Source organism: Solenopsis invicta, chromosome 2, assembly GCF_016802725.1.
Source record: "Solenopsis invicta isolate M01_SB chromosome 2, UNIL_Sinv_3.0, whole genome shotgun sequence".
Taxonomy (NCBI): Eukaryota; Metazoa; Arthropoda; class Insecta; order Hymenoptera; family Formicidae; genus Solenopsis; species Solenopsis invicta.
This window is the reverse complement of record NC_052665.1, coordinates 23,700,073-23,720,859: the sequence shown is the minus strand read 5'-3', so window position 1 is coordinate 23,720,859 and position 20,787 is coordinate 23,700,073. Positions and strand designations below refer to the sequence as shown.

Genomic DNA, 20,787 nt, shown 5'->3' with positions numbered 1-20,787 from the left:
CACCACGGAGGAGCGCGGGACCCGCCTCCCCACCGCACGCGGGACGCCGCAGGGGACGTCACCCCCCCAGTCTTCCCCCTTCGGCCCCTTCTTCTTTTTCTTCTTGCCGGGCCGCGAGCCCGGGGGAGGAGGGGACGGCGATGCCGCACCCCTCCCGCCGAGGCACCAGCACCGGCAACGCCCGGCCGCGGAAGGGAGCGCCCACGGCCGATCTTCGAGGGCGCGGGGGCGGGAGCCGACTTCTTCGTCGGCGCCCCCCCCGCAGCAGCCCTCCTCTTCTCCTTGCGGCCCACCACGGTCGCCCAGCTCGGTCCGTCCGTGGACGGAGCTCGAGCGGGCGAATCCGCGGGGCCGCTGGGTCTAATTGCTTATCTGCGTTATTGTTATGTTATATTTTATTTTATTTTATTTTCTACTCACACTTGCGATTTGTCTGTTTCGTATCTTATTTTTATACTTCGTTGTCTCTGTTCAATTTAGCTTTTATCTTGTCACTAGGTTATTGTTTTTAGTTTGTAAGAGCTTTTTTCTTTTCTTTTTGCTGCTCACCTGTGTTCTTAGAGGGCTTGCCCTAAGGCTAATAAAACACACATTTATTCATTTATTCATTCATACCGCATACTCAAGTGTCTTATAAATTATATTATGTATAAATATTCTTTTTATGATAATAGAAAAAATAAATAATATATTAATAATAAATAATTTAGAAGGTAAATAATATATTAATAATAAATAATTTAGAAGGTAATTTCTAAGTCTTATTTTTGAACATGTTTATAATATATATTTATAATATTATATATGTTTATAATATATGTTTATAATATTATATTGATGTTTCTTCGGAAAAGTTTCCGTTGCAATTGACTATAGTCATTCAAGCGTAATTTTACTCTTGAGAGAGTCATAATATTTTATAATAAATTAGCCAATTAGCGACGTGGGTGCTTTGATGACACTCGTTTCATTGAATGTATACATGCGTCAGTTATTAGGCGTATTATAAAAAAATACAAAAGCTCAAAAATGGACATGAGGCTGAAACCAGCAAATAATCCAAGTAAACCGCCAAATGATGCTGTAAAAATAAATATTATTATTTACATATATAGGATTGTTTTACACAACAATATTTATCTTACCAAAAATATTGCGCCAACTATAGTTGACTGATCGTCGATATTGGAAACCGACCAAATCGTTAAAAAATATATGTATTATACTATGATTGCGTATGCTGGTAGCATTACTGTAAAAGAATTATAATAGCATTAAAACATATATTTTTAATATTAAGATCAGTCAAACGAAAACGAGATAGATCAATAGAGGTAACCCAATAGAGGTAACCTAATAGAGGTAACGTCCATAAACTCACAGAAAAAGATTACCAATGTCCGCTCCATGCTCGTTATACAGTCTGTCTCGTTTTGATTTGACTGATCCTGATATACATACGAGGTGTGTTCAAAAAGTATCGCGAATTTTGTGTTTCTTCAAAAATTATTTATTTATTCATGAATATCTATTTTGTCCCCTTCAAAGTAATCCCCATGAGATATTATACACTTGTGCCAACGGTTTTTCCAATCTTCGAAGCACTTCAAAAAATCATTTTTTTTTATCTTGTTCAGCTCCTCCTTCGATGCCGTCTTTATCTCGTCAAGCGTAGCGTAACGTCGTCCTTTCATGGGCCTCTTCAGTTTAGGGAACAAGAAAAAGTCACAGGGGGCCAGATCTGGGGAATACGGTGGCTGCGGCATCATTAGTGTGTTGTTTTTGGCAAAAAAGTCGCGCACAAGCAACGATGTGTGAGCAGGGGCGTTTGGTACGAATTTCGCGGCGACCCGTCTCATGCCCAAATCATTGATAAAAATCGAATGGCACGAGCCAATCGATATGTTTAGGTCCTCAGCAACTTCTCTAACGGTGATTCGACGATTGGCCAATACCATTTTCTCCACTTCATTAATTTTTTCGTCTGTTGTTGAAGTGCTCGGGCGTCCGGCACGCTCTTCGTCGTTCACATCTTCTCGGCCTTCTGAGAACATTTTGTACCACCGATAAACGTTGCTTCGGTCCAAGGTAGCTTCTCCGTATGCCACAGTCAACATTCGGAATGCATCCGCGCACTTAATTTCGTTTTTCACACAAAATTTGATACAGGTTCTTTGATCCATTTTTTTGAATAGGTAAAAATCGAAGACGATCCAAAACACGTGCAAGCAAAGCAGCTGTCAACAATTAAGTGAACATTCAAAATGGCCGAGCTTGTCGGCATAAGTGAGAGACATGAGTACCAACATAACGCCACAAAAAGATCGAAATTCGAATATACGTAACCCGCGAAAATTCAAAATTCGCGATACTTTTTGAACACACCTCGTATGTATACATGTAGCTAAGTTTTAATGAACTTTTTCAGCATAGAATAGCGCAATAAAGAAACTTATGTGACTCCTAATAAAAATTTTTTTTTTCAGAATTCTTTATATTATTTTTTAAAATTTTTATAAGTTTTATAATTGTAAACAAAAGAATAAGGACTCTCGATATTTAAAAACGTAAATAAAAATTAGGCCAGTGAGAGTCAGCGCGGATATAATTGCGCAATAAAGACTACAGATACAATTAAATCTGTTTATTTATAATAACAATAAACAAACATTTTGACTCTCTTTGGAGCCTTCCTTAGCAAATAAGTAACAGAAGGAAAAAAATAGCCGACATCAGTCCATAATGTTAAATGCTGAGTCACCATCGGTTTGCCAGATCCGCAGTAGCATCTTAGCGCATAGCATTCTTGAAGGAAATGATAAATCTCTGGTTGATCAAAATATTGTTTTAGATGACGAACAATTACATTGAAAGGATAAAATTAAAATGTGATTCACCAATAGGAACTGATGACGACGTATAAAGCTTTGGATAACGCTTATCATTTGAAATATTCATTTTTCAAAATTATATTCGTTCACGTTATCACAAGTTATTTACTCCGTAGAGACATGTATCTTGTCTCAACACAACGAGAATACTGACTTTCGTGCTACAAGTTTCAATGGAAAATATTGACCAGACATTATAATTTAGCAAGGTCGAGCTGATCAATTATTGATATAAATATAAATAAGAACAAAGAAATAAAAGAATACGTAAAACAAGGAAGCCGTAAGAATACGTAAAACAAGGAAGTATAATAACAAGTCGGTTAATGAAACGTTTTCTTAGACAATAAATTGTTTGAGACAGACATTAATAATCTCGAAATTTAAAAAAAGAACAAATTAAAAAAAAATAATCTTATAATTTCTTTAAAAGTGACAAGTATGCATTGTGCAGATATTCCGTGTCTATTTTCAAATTGAAATCATTTTTTTGCAATTGAATATTGAGCATTTTTGAAATTAATGGTCTGCTTAAAAAACATTTACTGTCCAAAATTTTGATGTTGTCCTAGTGGAAATCATGATTACAATCTAGTTTGCGTTTGGTAATTACAGAATAATTAGTCGTGTTTTAATTAATGTGGTTGCGATGTTCCGTGACTCTTGTTTTTAATTTCCTGCCGATTTGGCCAACGTATGACGCATCACAATCCCACATAAGATTTGGTAGATTACATTTTTCATTAAATTCTTCGGAAGAACATCCTTCTGCACTTTAATAATTCTGTCTAATTTATTCAGACTGAAAAAAGGCAATCTAACATCCAAATTGTTGGTGATTGTCATGAACTCATCCGAAATAGTCGGTATATAAGGTAACAAAAATCAAGGAGCTTTTTTGTCTAATGTATCATTGTTTACATTATTGTCAGTTTGTTTGAGAGTATTTTTAAAAATTAAAAATTTGAGGCGGTTTTTAATTGTCTCAGAAATGAATTCTATAGGATAGTCATTACTTAATAAAGTTTTTATAATAAACTTAATATTCTTTTTGTGAAAAACCGGATGGGATAATAAAAACGCTCTGTCAACCATCCCAATAATAGTTCCTCTTTTTTTAGAGAGGGGGTAAGCCGACAAAAAGTTCAGATATCTACCCGAAAAAGTTGGCTTATGATACCAATCAAACATTGTCATTATTGATAATAGTAACGTCTAAAAAGTTGATTTTATTACCCCCTCTCTCCACCGTAAATTACATTCTGTGGTGCAAAGAATTAAACGTCTGCAAGGTAAAGTCAATCAAATCATTAGAGACTGCCATCAAACTATCATAGACGTATCTGAAATACACAGGTAATTGAACACCCATTCGTGTGAAGCTCTCAGCTTCCAGATCTTGCATAACAAGATCTGCAACTATAGGCGAGAACGGTAACTCCATAGGGGTGCCAAATTTTTGTTTGAAAAATTTGTTCCCAAAATTGAAGTAAGTAGACTCGAGAACAAACCTCACAGCTTGCAAGAATTCAAACTTTGGAATATTGCAAGAACTCTCAATGTGCTCCTATCTGTTGGAAATACTTTCCATTGCCAGTTCTATAAGGATATTTGTAAATAAGGAAATGACATCCAGTGAAATTAAATTGTAATTAGGTGTTTGCTTTTCAATTTTTGAATAAACTAAAAGCTTATTTAGCTTGCTTGGAGCATCAAGAACATTTTTAGAGATAAAACCATGAAGCAAATTAGCTAAACCGTACAGAGGGCTATCAATTGACGATATTATAATTTTAAATGGTTTGTGGACCTTAGGAAGGTCATACGCCCTCGGGAGATTGTCATCATTGCAATAGGTCTTTTTATAAATGACATCCGTAATATAATTAAGTTTTTCCCATCTCATCAGAAAACCACGAACCTTCTTTGTGAGAGTGTTTGTCGGGTCTTTTTTAATATTTGTATGTGTGTCCCGATCTTCCAACATTTATGATATTTCAGTTTGTACATATCACGATCAAGAGCTACGGTGATGTTACTCTTGTCGGTTTTCGTGAAAATTATTTCTTGAAGAGTCAAAACGTCTATTGTTTCGTCTATTCGTTTATTGTTATTATGAATAAACAGATTTAATTGTATCTGTAGTCTTTATTGCGCAATTATACCCACCCTGACTCTCACTGGTCTTATTTTTATTTACGTTTTCATAATTGTTTTAGAAAACTTTTTAGATTTTTTGTACGAATTACATTACTTTTCAGAAATACTAAAATAATTTTTTTTAATCTGCATATGTTTCCAAATCAATTTAGTGTTTAAAGATACAAGATGCATGATTAGAAATTAATGTATTATGTTGTGCTTAATGTGTTTCTGTTACCATTACTTTTTCTAGAAATAAATATTATTTTTTCTGTTGGTAACGTCGTTACATTTTTATAGTAACAATAAAAAATTTTATTAATAATTTTATTGTTATTTTTATAAATATGCAATACGTGTTAGCCATGTTAAAATTAATTAAAATCACTATAGATTTTGTATTGAATTGGTAAAATATTAATATAGACAATTGGATACCACTCTAAATAGAGTCCTAAAATCTTTCATAAAAAAGTAATAAAAAAATTAAGAAATCGTTACTTTTAACGTAACGGTAATGATAACGAGTACCTTTATAAAAACAGCAAAGTTTTTTTTTAAATAAAAAGATGTATTTATCTAAAAGAGAATGTGTAATTGAAAGCTTTTTATATATGTGCTATTACACTTTTTACCGAGAATCCTTGGAGAAAGTGCTACCGCTATAATAAAGAGTAGTATCGAGAGATCCTAAGGAGCTTTCAATAGGATAGTAGTATAAGGTGCAATCTGGTATGCATCCGCAAGGTCCTCTTTCTATACTATCTATTGTTCTTGATAAATTTTTGAGTTTGTGGTTCATCTCTGGCCACGAAGTATCAAAAAATGCTGTAAAAAAAAAATAAAAATACATGTAAAGTAAAATTATCATTTATAATAAGACTTGGCAAAGAATGTACATTCCGGCCGATTTTCAGCTAACGCTATTCTTTTTACTCTCACCAATCTGCACTTACTCTCACAGTCCAAATGTGAATCGATATTTAGATCGCGTGGAAAGTGAGGTAAGGAGAAAACTTTAAGCTGAAAATCGTCCGAAATGTGCATTTCTTGCCAAGCCGTGATTTATAATTTATAATAATTAAGATTCTTGATTTTTTGTTTTCTTTTTTATATGGCTGTTATATATGGTAGCATCTAAATAAATGTTCTGGATTTAATAGGGAAACCTGGGCGGGGGGGGGAATATAATAAAATTATAAGGTATAATAGAATATAATCGATAAATTTTACAGAGTTGTTACTGTAAAATGAAATGTTATGCAGTAATTATTATTAGATGTAGCTAGAGCCTACAAACTAAAATATGAATTGCTAGAGTTACAATAGTTCTCCTTCACGTCTATCAAAGGCACTTGTCGTCAAGAAATTTTTTAAAATTGTGCATTTATAACTGTTTTGTACTGATGTGTTTATATTTATAGAAGTAGGTGATGAAAATCAAAGGACACCGCAATATTCTTATGGAAATTGGGTTTTACTCAAATAAGCTGAAATTTCAGCAAATGATACTTTACTCAGACAGCACACGGATATCCCAAGAACATCCATAGCACGTCCTTGATGGATATTGGTGACATCCGTAGGACAACCGTTTCAGGTACTTCGGACGTTCTATGAACGTCTATGAAATGTTCATTTATAAAATTAGTGGACATGTGAACTAGCATGTCCACAGGATATCCGTTGGAAGTGTGAAAAGAATACTCAGATTTTTAATTTATAGAATATAATATAATAATTTTTTTATTTTATTTGTTCCAAGCTCTATAATAGCACTGTTCCTGGGTTTTCGACATTGTCGAAGATGGTCTCGGCGGTGCCTCTGCGAGACTGCCGTTTTCTCACATCTGGGCGCTCCCCGATAATCATCACCAACCTACGTCACCAAAAAGTTTTCACAAACAAAACAATAATATATTAAGAAAGATTTTGGCCGATTTGAAGGTGGGTATTCTGTACACGCTTTTTGTTCTTAACAATAGTTATCGATGTTGTTGTGCAGCTTTTTTGTTATGTAAAATATTTAGTAACAATACCGACAACTACCATTATGAACAAAAAGCGTCTAGAATACATATTGTGTGATGTTGAAAGTTCAATGACGCAAGGAAAACTTATGAGTCGTTTTTAAGGCGCAAACGTTCAAAGTTAACATTTGTAACGGTACGCGGTTTCGGTCGGTTCGGTGCGGTGCGGGAACTTCGGGATCGGACCGGATAAGGCTCGTCGGTTAGTCAGGTGTCCGTAATGACTATACCCAATGTTTTACGTAGCAAAAGATAGTGAATGATTTATTAAAAATAACAATTGCACAAAGAGTCGACAGAATGAACATGAAAGAAAATAAAAGAGCTAACGAAATAGAGAGATATCAAAATAAAAAGATAATGATCGCGCTAATAACATAGAGATCGCAAGGAGGCAATGATAGAGATAATAGTATGGAGATCGCAAAGAGATACTGATAGCGATAACAATATAGCTGGTACTCGGATTACCAGTTACGCGGCGCGGTCTATATCTAATGCTAGAACTATCTATTTACAAGTTTTCGGCTAGACTAGTGAGTTACGCGGGCTGCTTGCCCGTACGGTCGGGGAGTCGCGGGGCGTGGCGGGATTGGCTAACGCGGTTGTGTATGCGTGTGCGCAAATGCGGGTCGTTGCCGGCGCGGTCGCCGCCGCGATTCGCCCGAGCGCGCCCCTTGCAAGTGGGGCGCTCGATCGACAGGTTGCTTGTGCCCTGCCGATGAAGGGGTTACGAAATTTGTCGGTTCGACAGTAAAGGTATTCGAGGACGACGGTGATTGGTCGAGAATGCTCGGCCGGTGATGATGACGAGAATGCTCGGCCGGTGATGATGACGAGAATACTCGTCGAGGATATCTGAGACGACTGGTCGAGGATACTCGGCCGAGGATAGCGACGGGAATGCCCATCGAGGATATCGGAGTGCGACGAGAATGCTCGTCTTTAAGGAGCGATCGAGAATGCTCGGTCTTGTGGATGGGTCGGATAGTCGGACGGATCTGACTTGTGCGTTCCCACTGCCGGCTTATATATCCGAACGCGCGGCTGAGCAAGCCAATCCGCGCGCTTGATCGGTTGAACCGGAGTGGGAGCGTTACGGAACGCCACGGTCGGCGCGCGTGTCGCCGCGTGGTTGCACGGCGAAGTTCGGTTGTGCGTGCACGTGATCCTCGGCCGTACTCGGCGTTCGGTGTTCGGTGGACGGAACGGAGGTGCACGGACGGTGGAGGGGCGTATCGTTACACATTAAATACAACAAACTTCAAGTATTTTAAGTTTTTATGCATTTATTATTTATATATAAATAAATATATTACAAACATTTCACGTGTTTTTGCTATTATGTTTTTTATTAAGCATTAAGGTGATACTATAATCATCTATATATACGAATAACTTTGGATCAACAGATTTTTTTTATTGAAGACATGAATTGAAAAATCTTCTTGCAGAATTAAAGTATAGGCAATAATAAAGTTCGCAGGCATCAATTTGATATGAAAAAGGAAAATAATTTTAAAAATACAGTTATGTTAATCAATATTTGTTGTACATAAAAACTTAAGACTTTATACGTATAAAATAAGCATGGCGGGAACTCGGAATTACAACAAAAAACAAGATTGTGCTTTTAGAGCCTAAAAGTTTCAGTATAAGAAAAATGATTTGAAAATTTCATGTGTAAATTGGCGTGCGGAATCAATTATAAGACTAACAGCAGTAATTGTATAACGTAGTTGTTGAGAAATCATGAATTAGATGTCGCTGAAATCGAAGAGAAGGATAGTTAATGTATTCACGAGCGCGCTTGATGAGAGACTAGCCTGCTCGCTTAGTTAGTATTATTCTTCTTATCTCTTCACCCTGCGCGCAATTATGTGCCGATTGGCTCTTCGTCAAAGAAAAGTCTATAACACCGTTGCTGAATGAATTCAGTTGTCATTCCAGCATCGCTTTAAATGTCTTGATCAGTTTGAGGGATATACCGATCCTCAGACAGCACAAGTAGAATAAAGTAATTTAGTAGTTAACAATATTGAGATCATTTATATTGTACACTGTTCATTCCTTACAGGTAAGCGCTGGAATAGTTTAATCTCGACGCCTGTTATCGAGGTATCACGTTAGGACTCATCGAGGAAGTCTCGCACGGCCGTAACGTGTCTGGTATCGGTCCAAGTAACTCTTCCGTCTACTCACCATTAGGCAGCCTAATTTACACTGCGTAACGACGGGGCATCGGGCCCTCAATATCTCCATATATGGTCATTGCAGTCAAGATTACCATATATGGATATTGCTGAGTTTGGCTTGGGCGATTCGCGCATTTGCCAAAGAAAGAAAGCCTCTTTCGGTTGCAGCTAAGTCTTAGTGCTAATATTTATTTGTGTGATTTTATATACTTCTTTAAATTCAACCAAAATGTGCACCGAATTAATTCCAGTCGTAACACAGCATGTTGAATAGGAATTAGTAATATCACAGACCGAAAGAGGCTTTCTTACTATCATTGTTTTGTTACATTATCGGTCTAAAACATATTTGTAATTTGAATCACGCGCCTCAAATGGGTTGTCACTCATATACGAATATTGCGAAAAATATCACTGTGCCCCAGTGGTCGAGATGGTAAGACACCGGGACCGGAGGTGCCAGGTTCGAACGCTGGGTGGGGTTTTGTTTTTTGTAATAAATTTCTTACAGTTTTTTCAGGGGGGATTGGATATATAGATGCAAATCAGCATCAATTATTATATTAAATTAATCAATTTAATATAAATAGTGATATTACTAATTTCTATTTGACATGCTGTGTTACGACCGGAATTAATTTGGCGCACATTCTGATTGAATTTGAAGAAGTATATAAAATCACACGAATAAATATTAGCATTAAGACCTAGCTGCGACCGAAAGAGGCTTTCTTACTATCATTGTGGAATCTTTTTATTAATCAATAAAATGGCAATTCTTCAGAAAGCGACATGGGCGAGAAGACCTATCGCGGCGGACGTAGACGCTTTCTACGGGGCCTACGGTGTGAACTAAATTCAATTCGCGATTTTGATCTCTCCGCGTACTAGCCGGAGTTGCCTATCGTCTTCCCTTCCTCTGTGAAACTACCGGCGCTGAATTTCACCACTCCTTCTACTCTTCCAAACCACAACGTAAGAAAGGAGATCGCCAAAATTAGAAGCAAGGCAGATAAACCACACCTACATTTATTCCAGAGAGGGAACCTACGCGGCCAGTACCGCCTACAAGCTATACAAAAAAACCAATTGCAAAACAAAAAACAGCCCGAACACTCTTTAGTATTATAACGAATATTATAATCCAAAAAACCATGTTGGGTTACTACTTAATTAAATCCGATTCCATATTATAATTACACGCACGCGCGCACGCACGCATGCACGCACACACACGCAAACGCGCACGCACACGCACACGCACACGCACACGGACACGCACATGCACACGCACACGCACACGCACACGCGCGCACGCACGCACGCACACACACACACACACACACACACACTATATATTGTTTAAATATTGTCGTTCAAATTATAATGCGTTATTATTTGACTTTATATTCAATTATTCACTTTTACAATTATTATTATAATAAAAATACATTCACACATATTAACAAACATTCATTACATTTATTCTCATTCACTTGTAATCAATAATATCTATTATTCATTGTTCGCGAATCGAGCTTTGCTAGCTCAAGTTCGGCGGTACGAGCTGATTCCGCTCCGCAAAAACGCGGGATATGCGTGCGAGAGAGAGGCACTTATGAGCAGCGCGGTTAGGAAGAAGGAGAACGCCTGACTGAGCGCTGGCAGGAGAGTGAGTGAGACCGTTCGGCCAAAGGCGAGAAAGCGGCAAACAAAAAAAAGAGCGAGCGTCAGGATGAATGTATATAGAATGAGTAGGCATGAGAGAGAACGAGAAGCAGCGGTTTGAGAGGATAAGAAGGAGATCAACAATAAGGAGTCGGCACGGGAGAGATAGAGTAAGAGTTCGTAAATAAATTCACTGAGTCTTTGCATAACAATTAATAGTCTCACTTTATTAAAATGTCACTGATTTTTTAGAACACGCGATAACGTCTGGAGCGTGAACACCGCTCAAATCGATAAATCGCACTCGCAAACCCCACGCGGAATAAGAAATCTTCGTTCATCGGCGACAATGCAAGGCGTTAAGCGCTCTCAGCAATACGTCAGAGCAGCGTAATTGTTTGTTCATAATAAACAGAACAACAATTTATGCACAATGCAAGTTTGCGTTATCGAGTCCATTCTCCCATGACACTTAAAGTTCGGCGCAATCGTTTGCTGATTATTTCGCGGACGCGATCTTGTTTGAACGATTTATCTCAAGCTTCCGCCCGGGAATCGGCAGGAATTTGACTTGCTCTCAAATTTTCCTATCCAAGAGGGGGCAACCAATGTTCGAGATTGTTCGGTCGGAAACCGCTTCATGCATTTTCTGCGTGCAAATATAGAGCTTCAACACATCCGTAAATACATTATTGAAATCGGTTCACGTGAGAAACTCATGCAAACAAGACTGATTTCGAATGGTTCGATAATCACAATATGAATACAGAGAACGAAATGGAAATAACGATGCTAAATTTGAAGGCTTATTTAATTTTAAATAGGCGCAAACGATTTGCTGAATAGAATTGCAAAGAAGAAAATACTAACATATAATAGCGTAAATCTAATTTAACGTTAATTTGCTACGATTCTTAACATTCATTTTCATTTAAATAAATTTGTAAAATTATTTTTATACATAAACATGTTTAATTAATAAACATGTCAATTATTTAAACTCAATCCCATGCCACCACTTCCTAACCATGCTTTGTAATACAATTAACAAATAAATAATAGTATTACCATGTCTCTTAAAAGTTCCTAAATTCTCTTAAAAATATTAAAATAATCATCTTGTAACAATGCGCCTCCGCATCGTTTTCCCCTGGGGCCACGAACCGCCCCCCTGTCCGGCCGAACACCCGCTGGACAGGCAAATAGACGCTATGCGCCGATAAACGTTACATACACGCGCGTTTGAACGGCTCAACGAATGCGCCGGTAACCGTACGAACTCCTCGCGCACGCGTATCGAACTGCTCTTTCCTGGCGTTGGAGCGACGAAGAGACATATGCGCGAGCGAGAGCACGATACCAGACCGATCTCGAAGAAGCGGGGATACTGTATTCTAAGGAGAACCGAACTCTACCCAGCATCTCCGACTCTCCGAGATCAGGGTGTAAAAGGCAGGCGATCTCGTGGAGAGATCGACTCTTTCCTGATTCAGCTTCCGAACCAGACCAAGAAAATCCGTGTGGTAGAGCGAACTCTGTCACCGCTGAGAGATCTCAGTGATTTCCGATCTCGCTTCCCGAATACCCGAGGAATCCGAGCGGTAGAGCGAGCTCTGCCACCGTCAAGAGATCTCGATGATTCCGTCAAATCTCTGAGAGGCCAGTTACCGCGGTGGAGCGAGCTCCGTCACAACCGAGAGATCTCGACACTGGCCACCTCTCATTCCGCCTCAGAGTCCGCGGTGACGATTGTCACCCAGGGGGTAGAGTGATCTTTGTTTCCATCGAGAGATGTCGAGGCAGCCGGCACCGGCGAGCGAACAAAAGTTCCCTACTAAGGGAATCTTGGAATCACCTGTCGCGACTCGCGAGACCAATTTCCGGGAAGAGCACCGACGCGCCGTCTGCGTGGCGTCCTAACCCACGCGCACCGCGCGCCGTCTAACCGCGAACGTAAACATTACGAAAGAATACGCACCGTAGACGAACGAGTGTAACGGAGATATCAATACCGCACCGTTGCCACGCACCGGCCGCAATCCTGGCGGAAATAAAGCCGTGTATATAGCCGCTTTGTAAATAGCACGTTTTCTATATTTTCTTGTATTATTTATATTTTGTTTGCAATAAAGTCACATTTTATATACGTACTCCCAATCTCAGGATTAATTAACCCGGCAACCTTTCAAGCCCTGGCTTCCCTGAGCTCGTTCGTGCTCGGACAATCACAGGTTGTTACAATCTATCTATAATTAAATGTTCCAAACTAAAAAAAATAATAATAACTTTTGTCCTGGATAGAGAACCTAGTGACAGCAGCCCATTTAAGATACTATGAAAAATAAAAATAATAAAATATTAATAACCCCACGTCCGTTTCACGTTCGGACGCAACAATTGGTGACAGCGTGGTTGGATACGAAATAAATAAATGATACGAAATAATTGATATGAAATAAATGATTCAAAATAAATAATATCAATTTACTATTACAATTTGTTAAACTAAAATAAATATATTAAATATAAAAGTAAAATACTTAAATATTAATAACAAATGGTGCTAGCACGATAGAATACGTAACAATTAAATAACGATATAATACCGAAAAATTAATAATTATTAAAAATAATTACAAATAAAAATTCATAATTGGCGACAATGGGATATGAAAAATTTAATCTCTAAGAATTACACAAACCTCAAGTTATAAATTTTATTAATCAACTGAGACACACATTATAAACTCAAAGTTAATTTTTTCATATTACATAAGAATTAATAAAATAAATAATATACTAATAATTAATAGTTATGAGAATCGAGTCAATACACACTATATGATGATAATATACACGCTGAGTGTATCCAATCTGATAGTTTACGTAAACTTCTAAAGTCACAACTGATGCCAATATTCTGAAAAATTAAAAGAAATATTATTAAATAATGAATAAAATAAATACATACAAATAAATAAATATTAGAAAAATCACTTACCTCTCTTCTCTCCTCTCAATGATATATTTTCCATGACTTCCTTTTCCTATACACACCTAAAACAAAACAAGCATTCAATTTATTGTATATTTCACTTAAGCAGTTAATTAATAAACTTTCAAAATGAGTTCTTCCAAAGACGAAAGGGATTACAGTGATTCCATTGATTCAAAACAGAAGTTAAGAGAAATTAGGAAATGGAAAAAAGAGCTTACGCAAAAAACCGAAAATATAGAAAATATAATGAAAATATTTACTGCGGCTCTCGCTAATCAGAGACTTCTTTCTGTTGCACCTCCTGGACCGTCAATATCCCTCTTCCATTTTTCCAATCCCAAGGGATTCAAAGGGATTCTTGTCCTATCGCTTCAACACCGGAATTAAGCGCATATACTTTTTCGTCCGCTGCATCGTATTCAAAATCTTATATCTAGAGGCGCGGTTGCGTCTCGTGTCAAGTCCACGCTTTAGCGAGACCCTCTTTTACGCGAATCAGCGATTTCAAGCATAACGAGATTATTAGATCTCAGTAACGGCTGAACCGATCAAGTTCTGATTAGTCTTAATCGATAGCTTGGGGTCGAATTGTATAAGAGAAGTATTTTTATTCTTTCTCTCCATGCTCTACGTGCGGAGGTATCGCGACGCAAAGTCCAAATCTTGGCATTTTTTTTTTAAGATACGTCATCATCGCCAAATTTACATTTATAATTTCGTTGTTTTATCTCATGAAATTTTAGGCCACTATTTAAACATAATTATAATTTAATATAAAAGTACAAACAAATGCGTAATAATGTGCTAACATTTTTATTTATCGTTGTTATCACTATCAACGTCTTGTACAAATTGTTTACAATTATTTGGATGATACTTGTTATAGAAGCACGTGAAACAAAGATTTTGCTTAATTTAAAAGTATACAAAACAAAATTGTTGCTTAAATTAACTTTATATAAATAAATTTCATTGTTAGATTGCATTAAAAAAAAAAAGAATGCCAGGAATCGAACTCGGATCGGCAGCGCAGTAGCCGCGCGCTTAAACGCTGAGCTACCTTCTTGCCGAGTGATGTAACAGAACTGATATATAAGAAACGCCATATTTTTCAAAATAATTTTGTACAAAAACGGCTAAAAAGCGCATTCTGTCCTTTTACTCAGATAATATTCTGATAGAGTACTATACTATAAAAAATTCTTGTTCAAATCGGTGACCCAAACAATGCGTTGTCCCCTTATTAGGGTAATTATTACTTCCCATTTAAAAAACACGACACAGTTATAGTACCTCCACGTATTAACACTGGATTTGTAATCCTAGTATCAAATTCAGAAATTAAAACCGTGTATATTCCCCGACTTTGATTTTGTGACGGAGTATACGCCGAAGATTCACTCGTTACCTGCATAAATAATAAAGCATATATCAGAATAATTAATACACTCGACCACGAAGTCAAAGTTCTTATACCTATTTTACGACTCAAGGAAGTCACTCAAATTGCAAATAATCCATTAATCTCCTCAAAGACAGAAAGTGCTCCATAATTAAAAACAGATTCTCCTGAAAATAAAATTCCTAATTATACTTTATTAAATTTTCCTAATACTCTAGAAACTTCTACTGATGAAACAATTATTACTCCTATTAATATTACAACTAATAACGGTGATAATGGTAATATTAACAACACTAATGATAGTGATTCAAAACAAAATAATAATATTGGATTGGCAACTAAGTGATTGTAGATTTTGTCAATAGATGATCTTAGCACATTTTTTTGTTTTGTCAAAGCACCTAACCTGTATTGTTTTTTTGTTGTTTGGACCGCCGCCTTTAATTTAGTAAAAAAATTTTATCGATTAATTATTTAGTTTTGTTTTTATTCCAATTTAAAAATAGAAGAACAAGACAATTCAGACAAGAAGTTATGTGCTGTATATGGGAAAGAAGCCTTAAAAAAAAGGCAGTGTCAAAATTGATTTGCTAATTTTCGTTTTGGTGATTTTTTGCTGATTCTTAAATTGGGTTAAAAACGAAACTAAATAACTAATCGATAAAATCTTGTTACTAAATTAAAGACGAAAATCCAAACAACAAGAAAACAATATAAGTTAGGTGCTTTGAACACGTTGACAAAACAAAAGATGTGCTAAGACCATCTCTATTGACAAAATCCGCAATTACTTAGTTGCCAACCCAATACTAATGATATACTAATAACAAATCGCTTTTTCTCACTAATTCCATTACACTATCTAAAGCATCTTTCGAATACTCTATTACTAATAATTCTAATTTCCATGCAAAAAGCATGCAAGCCCATCCGATGGGCCCCTTTCAACACGAAGAAAGCGCCTTCATGGGCTTCACACAAATTTAGCCCAAGCAACAATCTCACAAATTTTTTTACGCTGGCATCACACAATGTTCCAGCTCTTTCCCTCATGCCATACGCACTCACAAAAGATAAAGCGATTCATTCAACACAAAATTACACAATTTCAGCTATAAATAAAAAAGAAATTGCTTTCATTAAAAATAAAGAAAATACATTCAAAACTATTACCATCACCGAAAATTATGAAGTAAAACGCAATAAAAAAACTGAGAATTTTGAAACAGATAATTTAAAAATAAATTCAGACAGAATATCAATTATTTTACAATCACTAAGGTTAGAACACTTAACTTCCCTTGAGAAAGAAAACATTATCACATTAGTAAAAGGTAATTCTGATAGATTTTACATTCCAAACGATTATCTTGATAAAACTCACGTGGTATTGCATAAGATATTAACAACGGACGACATACGAAACAATATCAATTTTTCTCCATACACAAGGAGGAAATAAATCATCAAGTAAACCAACTTATTTCATAAGATATTATTATTCTCTCTAATTCTCCATATAACTCGCCAATTTGGATAGGGCCAAAGAAAAGAAACCCGATTTCATGGGAAACAAGCGATGGCGAGTGGTTATTGACTATAGACGATTGAATGAGAAAACAATCGGAGATGCATATCCATTGCCAAATATTTGTGATATCATTGAACCAATTAGGCGGTTCTAAGTATATGTGACTTATATATTTGACTTAATTAGAGGATTCCATCAAATACCAATGGATTCTGTTGATGCTCATAAGACAGCCTTTTCTACATCACATGGACATTATAAATTTACATGAATGCTTTTTGGTCTAAAAAACGCCCCAGCCATTTTTCAAAGATTGATGGATAAAGTATCAACTGGCTTACAAGGGGTCAAATTATTTGTATATATGTATGATATCGTGGTAAATACAAGTTCATTAAAAGAGTCTTAGTGGTCGAGTTGGCTAAAGACACCCGTAGCAGAGATTTGGGAGGTCCCAGATTCGAACCCTAGCTGAGGTGATATTTTTCGCAATAAATTCTTTACAGTTTTTTTTAGGGGGGAGGGGGTTAATACTTGATGCTAGTGAGCATCGTGTATTATTAAATTAATTTTAATTCAATAATAAATGTGATATTACTGACACTTGTTCGATTATAGCTGTGTTATGACCGAAAGTAACGGCGCGTAGTTTTTGTTGAATTTGAGAAAGTATATAAGGTGTCCCACAAATGTGTATTTTCCCGCTATAGGGGACATAGAGAAGATGAAAAGGATCAAAAAAGTCTTATACCATTTTGTGATATTCGCAGTAGTTAATGAGTTATAAATTAATAAAAATAGTGGATTTAGTTCCGCCCGCCGCCAAATCCAACGCGATTGTGATTGCCAAACGCGCGGAGAGTTGTTGTTTTCTAACAGCGATGGCTGCGCAAAAACGGCGCGTATCGCTGGTCCCCCATTCTGAATTGTGAATGTACTGCGTGATTCTTATCAAAACGAAATCTTTTAACAGCATAGAAAAACTTTTGTGCGTATATGTAGGCGCGCAATATTATTTAATGTTAAATAATATTCTAATTAATATACTATAATATAAAATTATTTAATCTAAACAAGAAGGTCTATTCGGTCATAACTGGATCTTAGTGCTTCATGTATACGTGTGATTTTATATACTTTCTCAGACTTAAGGGGTAACACCACTGTAGAATTTTTGAAAAATCGATTTTTTTTTTATTGCTTTAAAAAATACTTTGAACCTTCTAGAATGAGTTAAAAAAAGTCTTATGTCTGTTACAAAATTTTTTGTGTGAAATTTCGCGCTCTTTCTTAAGCGTGTCGGGCTGCTCCAAAACGACTACCTACGGCACATCGATACCTGCTCGAAGGGTACAGCCTAATGACTTACCTTCTGATTTTGAAGTGAAAAAGAAAGAGTGCATTGATCACGTGCAAAAGAGAATGGGCACTCGTTTGCGAAATTTAAAAAAAAATGTAAAAGGCCTCGGAGGAAAAGGTAAATTAACTGCTAAATTAATTGACGAGCTTACAATATATTATGGTTTAGCGATACGGCGGAATCCAAACTCCGTGAAAAATATGAAAAATGATATTTGGGCAACCTTATTTCATAAAATGTCAACCGATGAAAATCCGCAACACGAGAAGTGCTCGGAGTCTTGGTGCGACTGGAAAAAGGCACAAGCAGCAAATTCCTTGGCTACTTACCATCATAAGCCGCCACTACCGAAGGAAATTTTTGAAGCTATCAAACCTATTTACGAGGAGCTGAGCCGTGATGATTTGCTAAATCGTTGCTTGGGAGGCTACACTCAAAATAGCAACGAAAGTTTCAATGCTGCTGTATGGAACTTGGCGCCAAAATCTTACTCAAGCGGCAAAAAAGTATTATGTGCAGCAACTGATATTGCTGTGTGCACCTTCAATGACGGTTTGACTAACATTTTACGAATTATGCAAGTTTTGGAGATGGATATCGGCTACCAAGCATACAATTTTTGCCTTGAAGCCAATGCGACAAGGATCGAGCACTCCGAGCGGGCTTTGACAGATGCAGCAAAGAAGGCACGCACCAGCACAAAATCGTCGCGGAAAGAAAATGAGGAACAATACTTGAGCAAAGAAGGGATGCTTTACGGTCCTGGGATAGCAGACTAATGGTAAAAAATTTCAAACAGTCACATTTTTCATTTTGTCCCGTCTAAAACACGTCTCTAAGCTTTAAACGCGTTTTTCTCAAAACATGGTTTTTTAAAACGGCACGCAGCATAACTCAAACAATTTTCATTCTTTCCACTCCAAATTTTAACCACTTCTTTAAAATAACATTTCGAAGAGAAACACGTACGGAATTTTCGATAAGTTGATTAGAACATTATTTATTGACAAATATGTGACCGTTTTTTCCGTCAAAAATTGAAATTTTTTTTTAAATGCGTGCCAATTACTCAAAAATAAATATTTCTCAAATTCCGTACGTGTTTCTCTAGCTATACTCATGTAGATTAAGAAAAAATTTTTTGTTTTGTTCCAGATAAATCTCTACGATGGTTCTGCTGCGTGCCGCAAACCCCTAAAAAATAAACACGTCTCACGACAGTGGCTATAGCGTCGCCATTTTTTAATATTTTTTAATAAAAAAATTTTTACAAACACTTAAAAACATGTTTAATAACATCCTTAAATATTATTTTCTTCTTACTTTTCCTTCCATGCAAAAAAAATTCACAAAAAAACGCTTTATTTGGGCCGTCTACAGTGGTGTTACCCCTTAACCAAACTGCGCGCCGTGACTGTTGGTCATATAACACAGTTATAATCGAATAAGAGTTAATAATATCACTTTTAATAAATTAAAATTAATTTAATAATACTTGATGTTTACTAGCATTTATATTAAACCTTTTCCCCCTAAAAAAACTGTAAAGAATTTATTGCGAAAAATATCACCTCAGCCAGGGTTCAAACCTGGGATCTCCCGAATCTCCGATACGGGTGTCTTAGCCAACTTGACCATTGAGGCTGTGATAATATTTTTTGCAATAACTGACTATGAGTTAGAACGCATGTGATGGTAACTCTTATTTGATTATAACTGTGTTATATGACCGAAAGTAACGGCGCGCAGTTTGGTTGAGTTTGAGAAAGTATATAAAATCACACGTATACATGAAGCACTAAGATCCAACTATGACCGAATAGACCTTCTTGTTTAGATTGTATGTTACATGTATTGGTCAAGTATCTTTCTAGTTTAAAATTATTTAAATTAAGATTATGTTAAATAATATTTTTGAAATATTAATGTAAATATGTACTTTCTTAAAATAAATTAAAATTTATGTATAAAATATAGTACGTAAAATTTCCTACCACACAAAAAAATGAGTTTAAATATACCATTTATTATCATTATAATAATTCTATAAAGAAACATTTATTACTTTAAATCTCAAAACTATAAGAATATTTTTATAAAATTACATGAATGTTCAAGTAATACATCAACAAGAATATGTAAATGAACATGTAACATTAACAGAATGTGATACTAAAAAGTATTAAATAATATTTTTTAAATATTCATACCAATATTATTTTAATTTTTAATGATATTCATATAATATTCTAGGAATAATAATTCCATGAATGCTCGTTCTTTTGTAACGCAAAATGTAAAGAAAATAACAGCCAAATTTAGAAGCAAATTAATTGATCTTGTAAATTATATAAGCGTTAAGAATTTATTTTTCTGTGAAGTATTACGCAGACGTTTCGACTATACAAGTTTTCATTAGTTTTACATAATTTACAATTATTCTAGTATTGTAAAAATTATTTCAACCCGCATAATTGAATAACAATTTTAAGCTGCGTACATCGTACGCGATAGAACACATATGACAACATTTAGATTTAGTCCGGGTCTTTAGAAGGCGTCAACAC

General features: G+C 36.1%; 2 protein-coding genes across 2 annotated transcripts in view; one reads left to right on the top strand and one right to left on the bottom strand.

Moving 5' to 3' along the window:
* Nucleotides 1-764: 764 nt before the first annotated feature.
* Nucleotides 765-20,787, bottom strand: part of LOC120359561 (sodium channel protein Nach-like) — a 297,616-nt gene continuing 277,593 nt past the window's right edge. Inside the window, exons 8-10 of the mRNA XM_039457532.1 lie at nucleotides 5,669-5,861; nucleotides 1,146-1,252; nucleotides 765-1,081 (exon numbers count right to left, since the gene is read on the bottom strand). Coding sequence (XP_039313466.1) covers nucleotides 936-1,081; nucleotides 1,146-1,252; nucleotides 5,669-5,861 — 446 coding nt within the window. The 3' untranslated portion in view covers nucleotides 765-935. The remainder of the gene's footprint in view (nucleotides 1,082-1,145; nucleotides 1,253-5,668; nucleotides 5,862-20,787) is intronic.
* Nucleotides 18,012-19,504, top strand: LOC120359563. Its single transcript, XM_039457539.1, has 2 exons — nucleotides 18,012-19,001; nucleotides 19,376-19,504. The coding sequence occupies exon 1, from the start codon at nucleotides 18,283-18,285 to the stop codon at nucleotides 18,997-18,999; it is 717 nt and encodes a 238-aa protein (XP_039313473.1). The 5' UTR covers nucleotides 18,012-18,282; the 3' UTR covers nucleotides 19,000-19,001; nucleotides 19,376-19,504.

What these genes read in the sequence shown, in the direction of transcription:
- LOC120359563 (XM_039457539.1), top strand. Translation starts at nt 18,283, where the DNA reads ATGGGCACTCGTTTGCGAAATTTAAAAAAAAATGTAAAAGGCCTCGGA.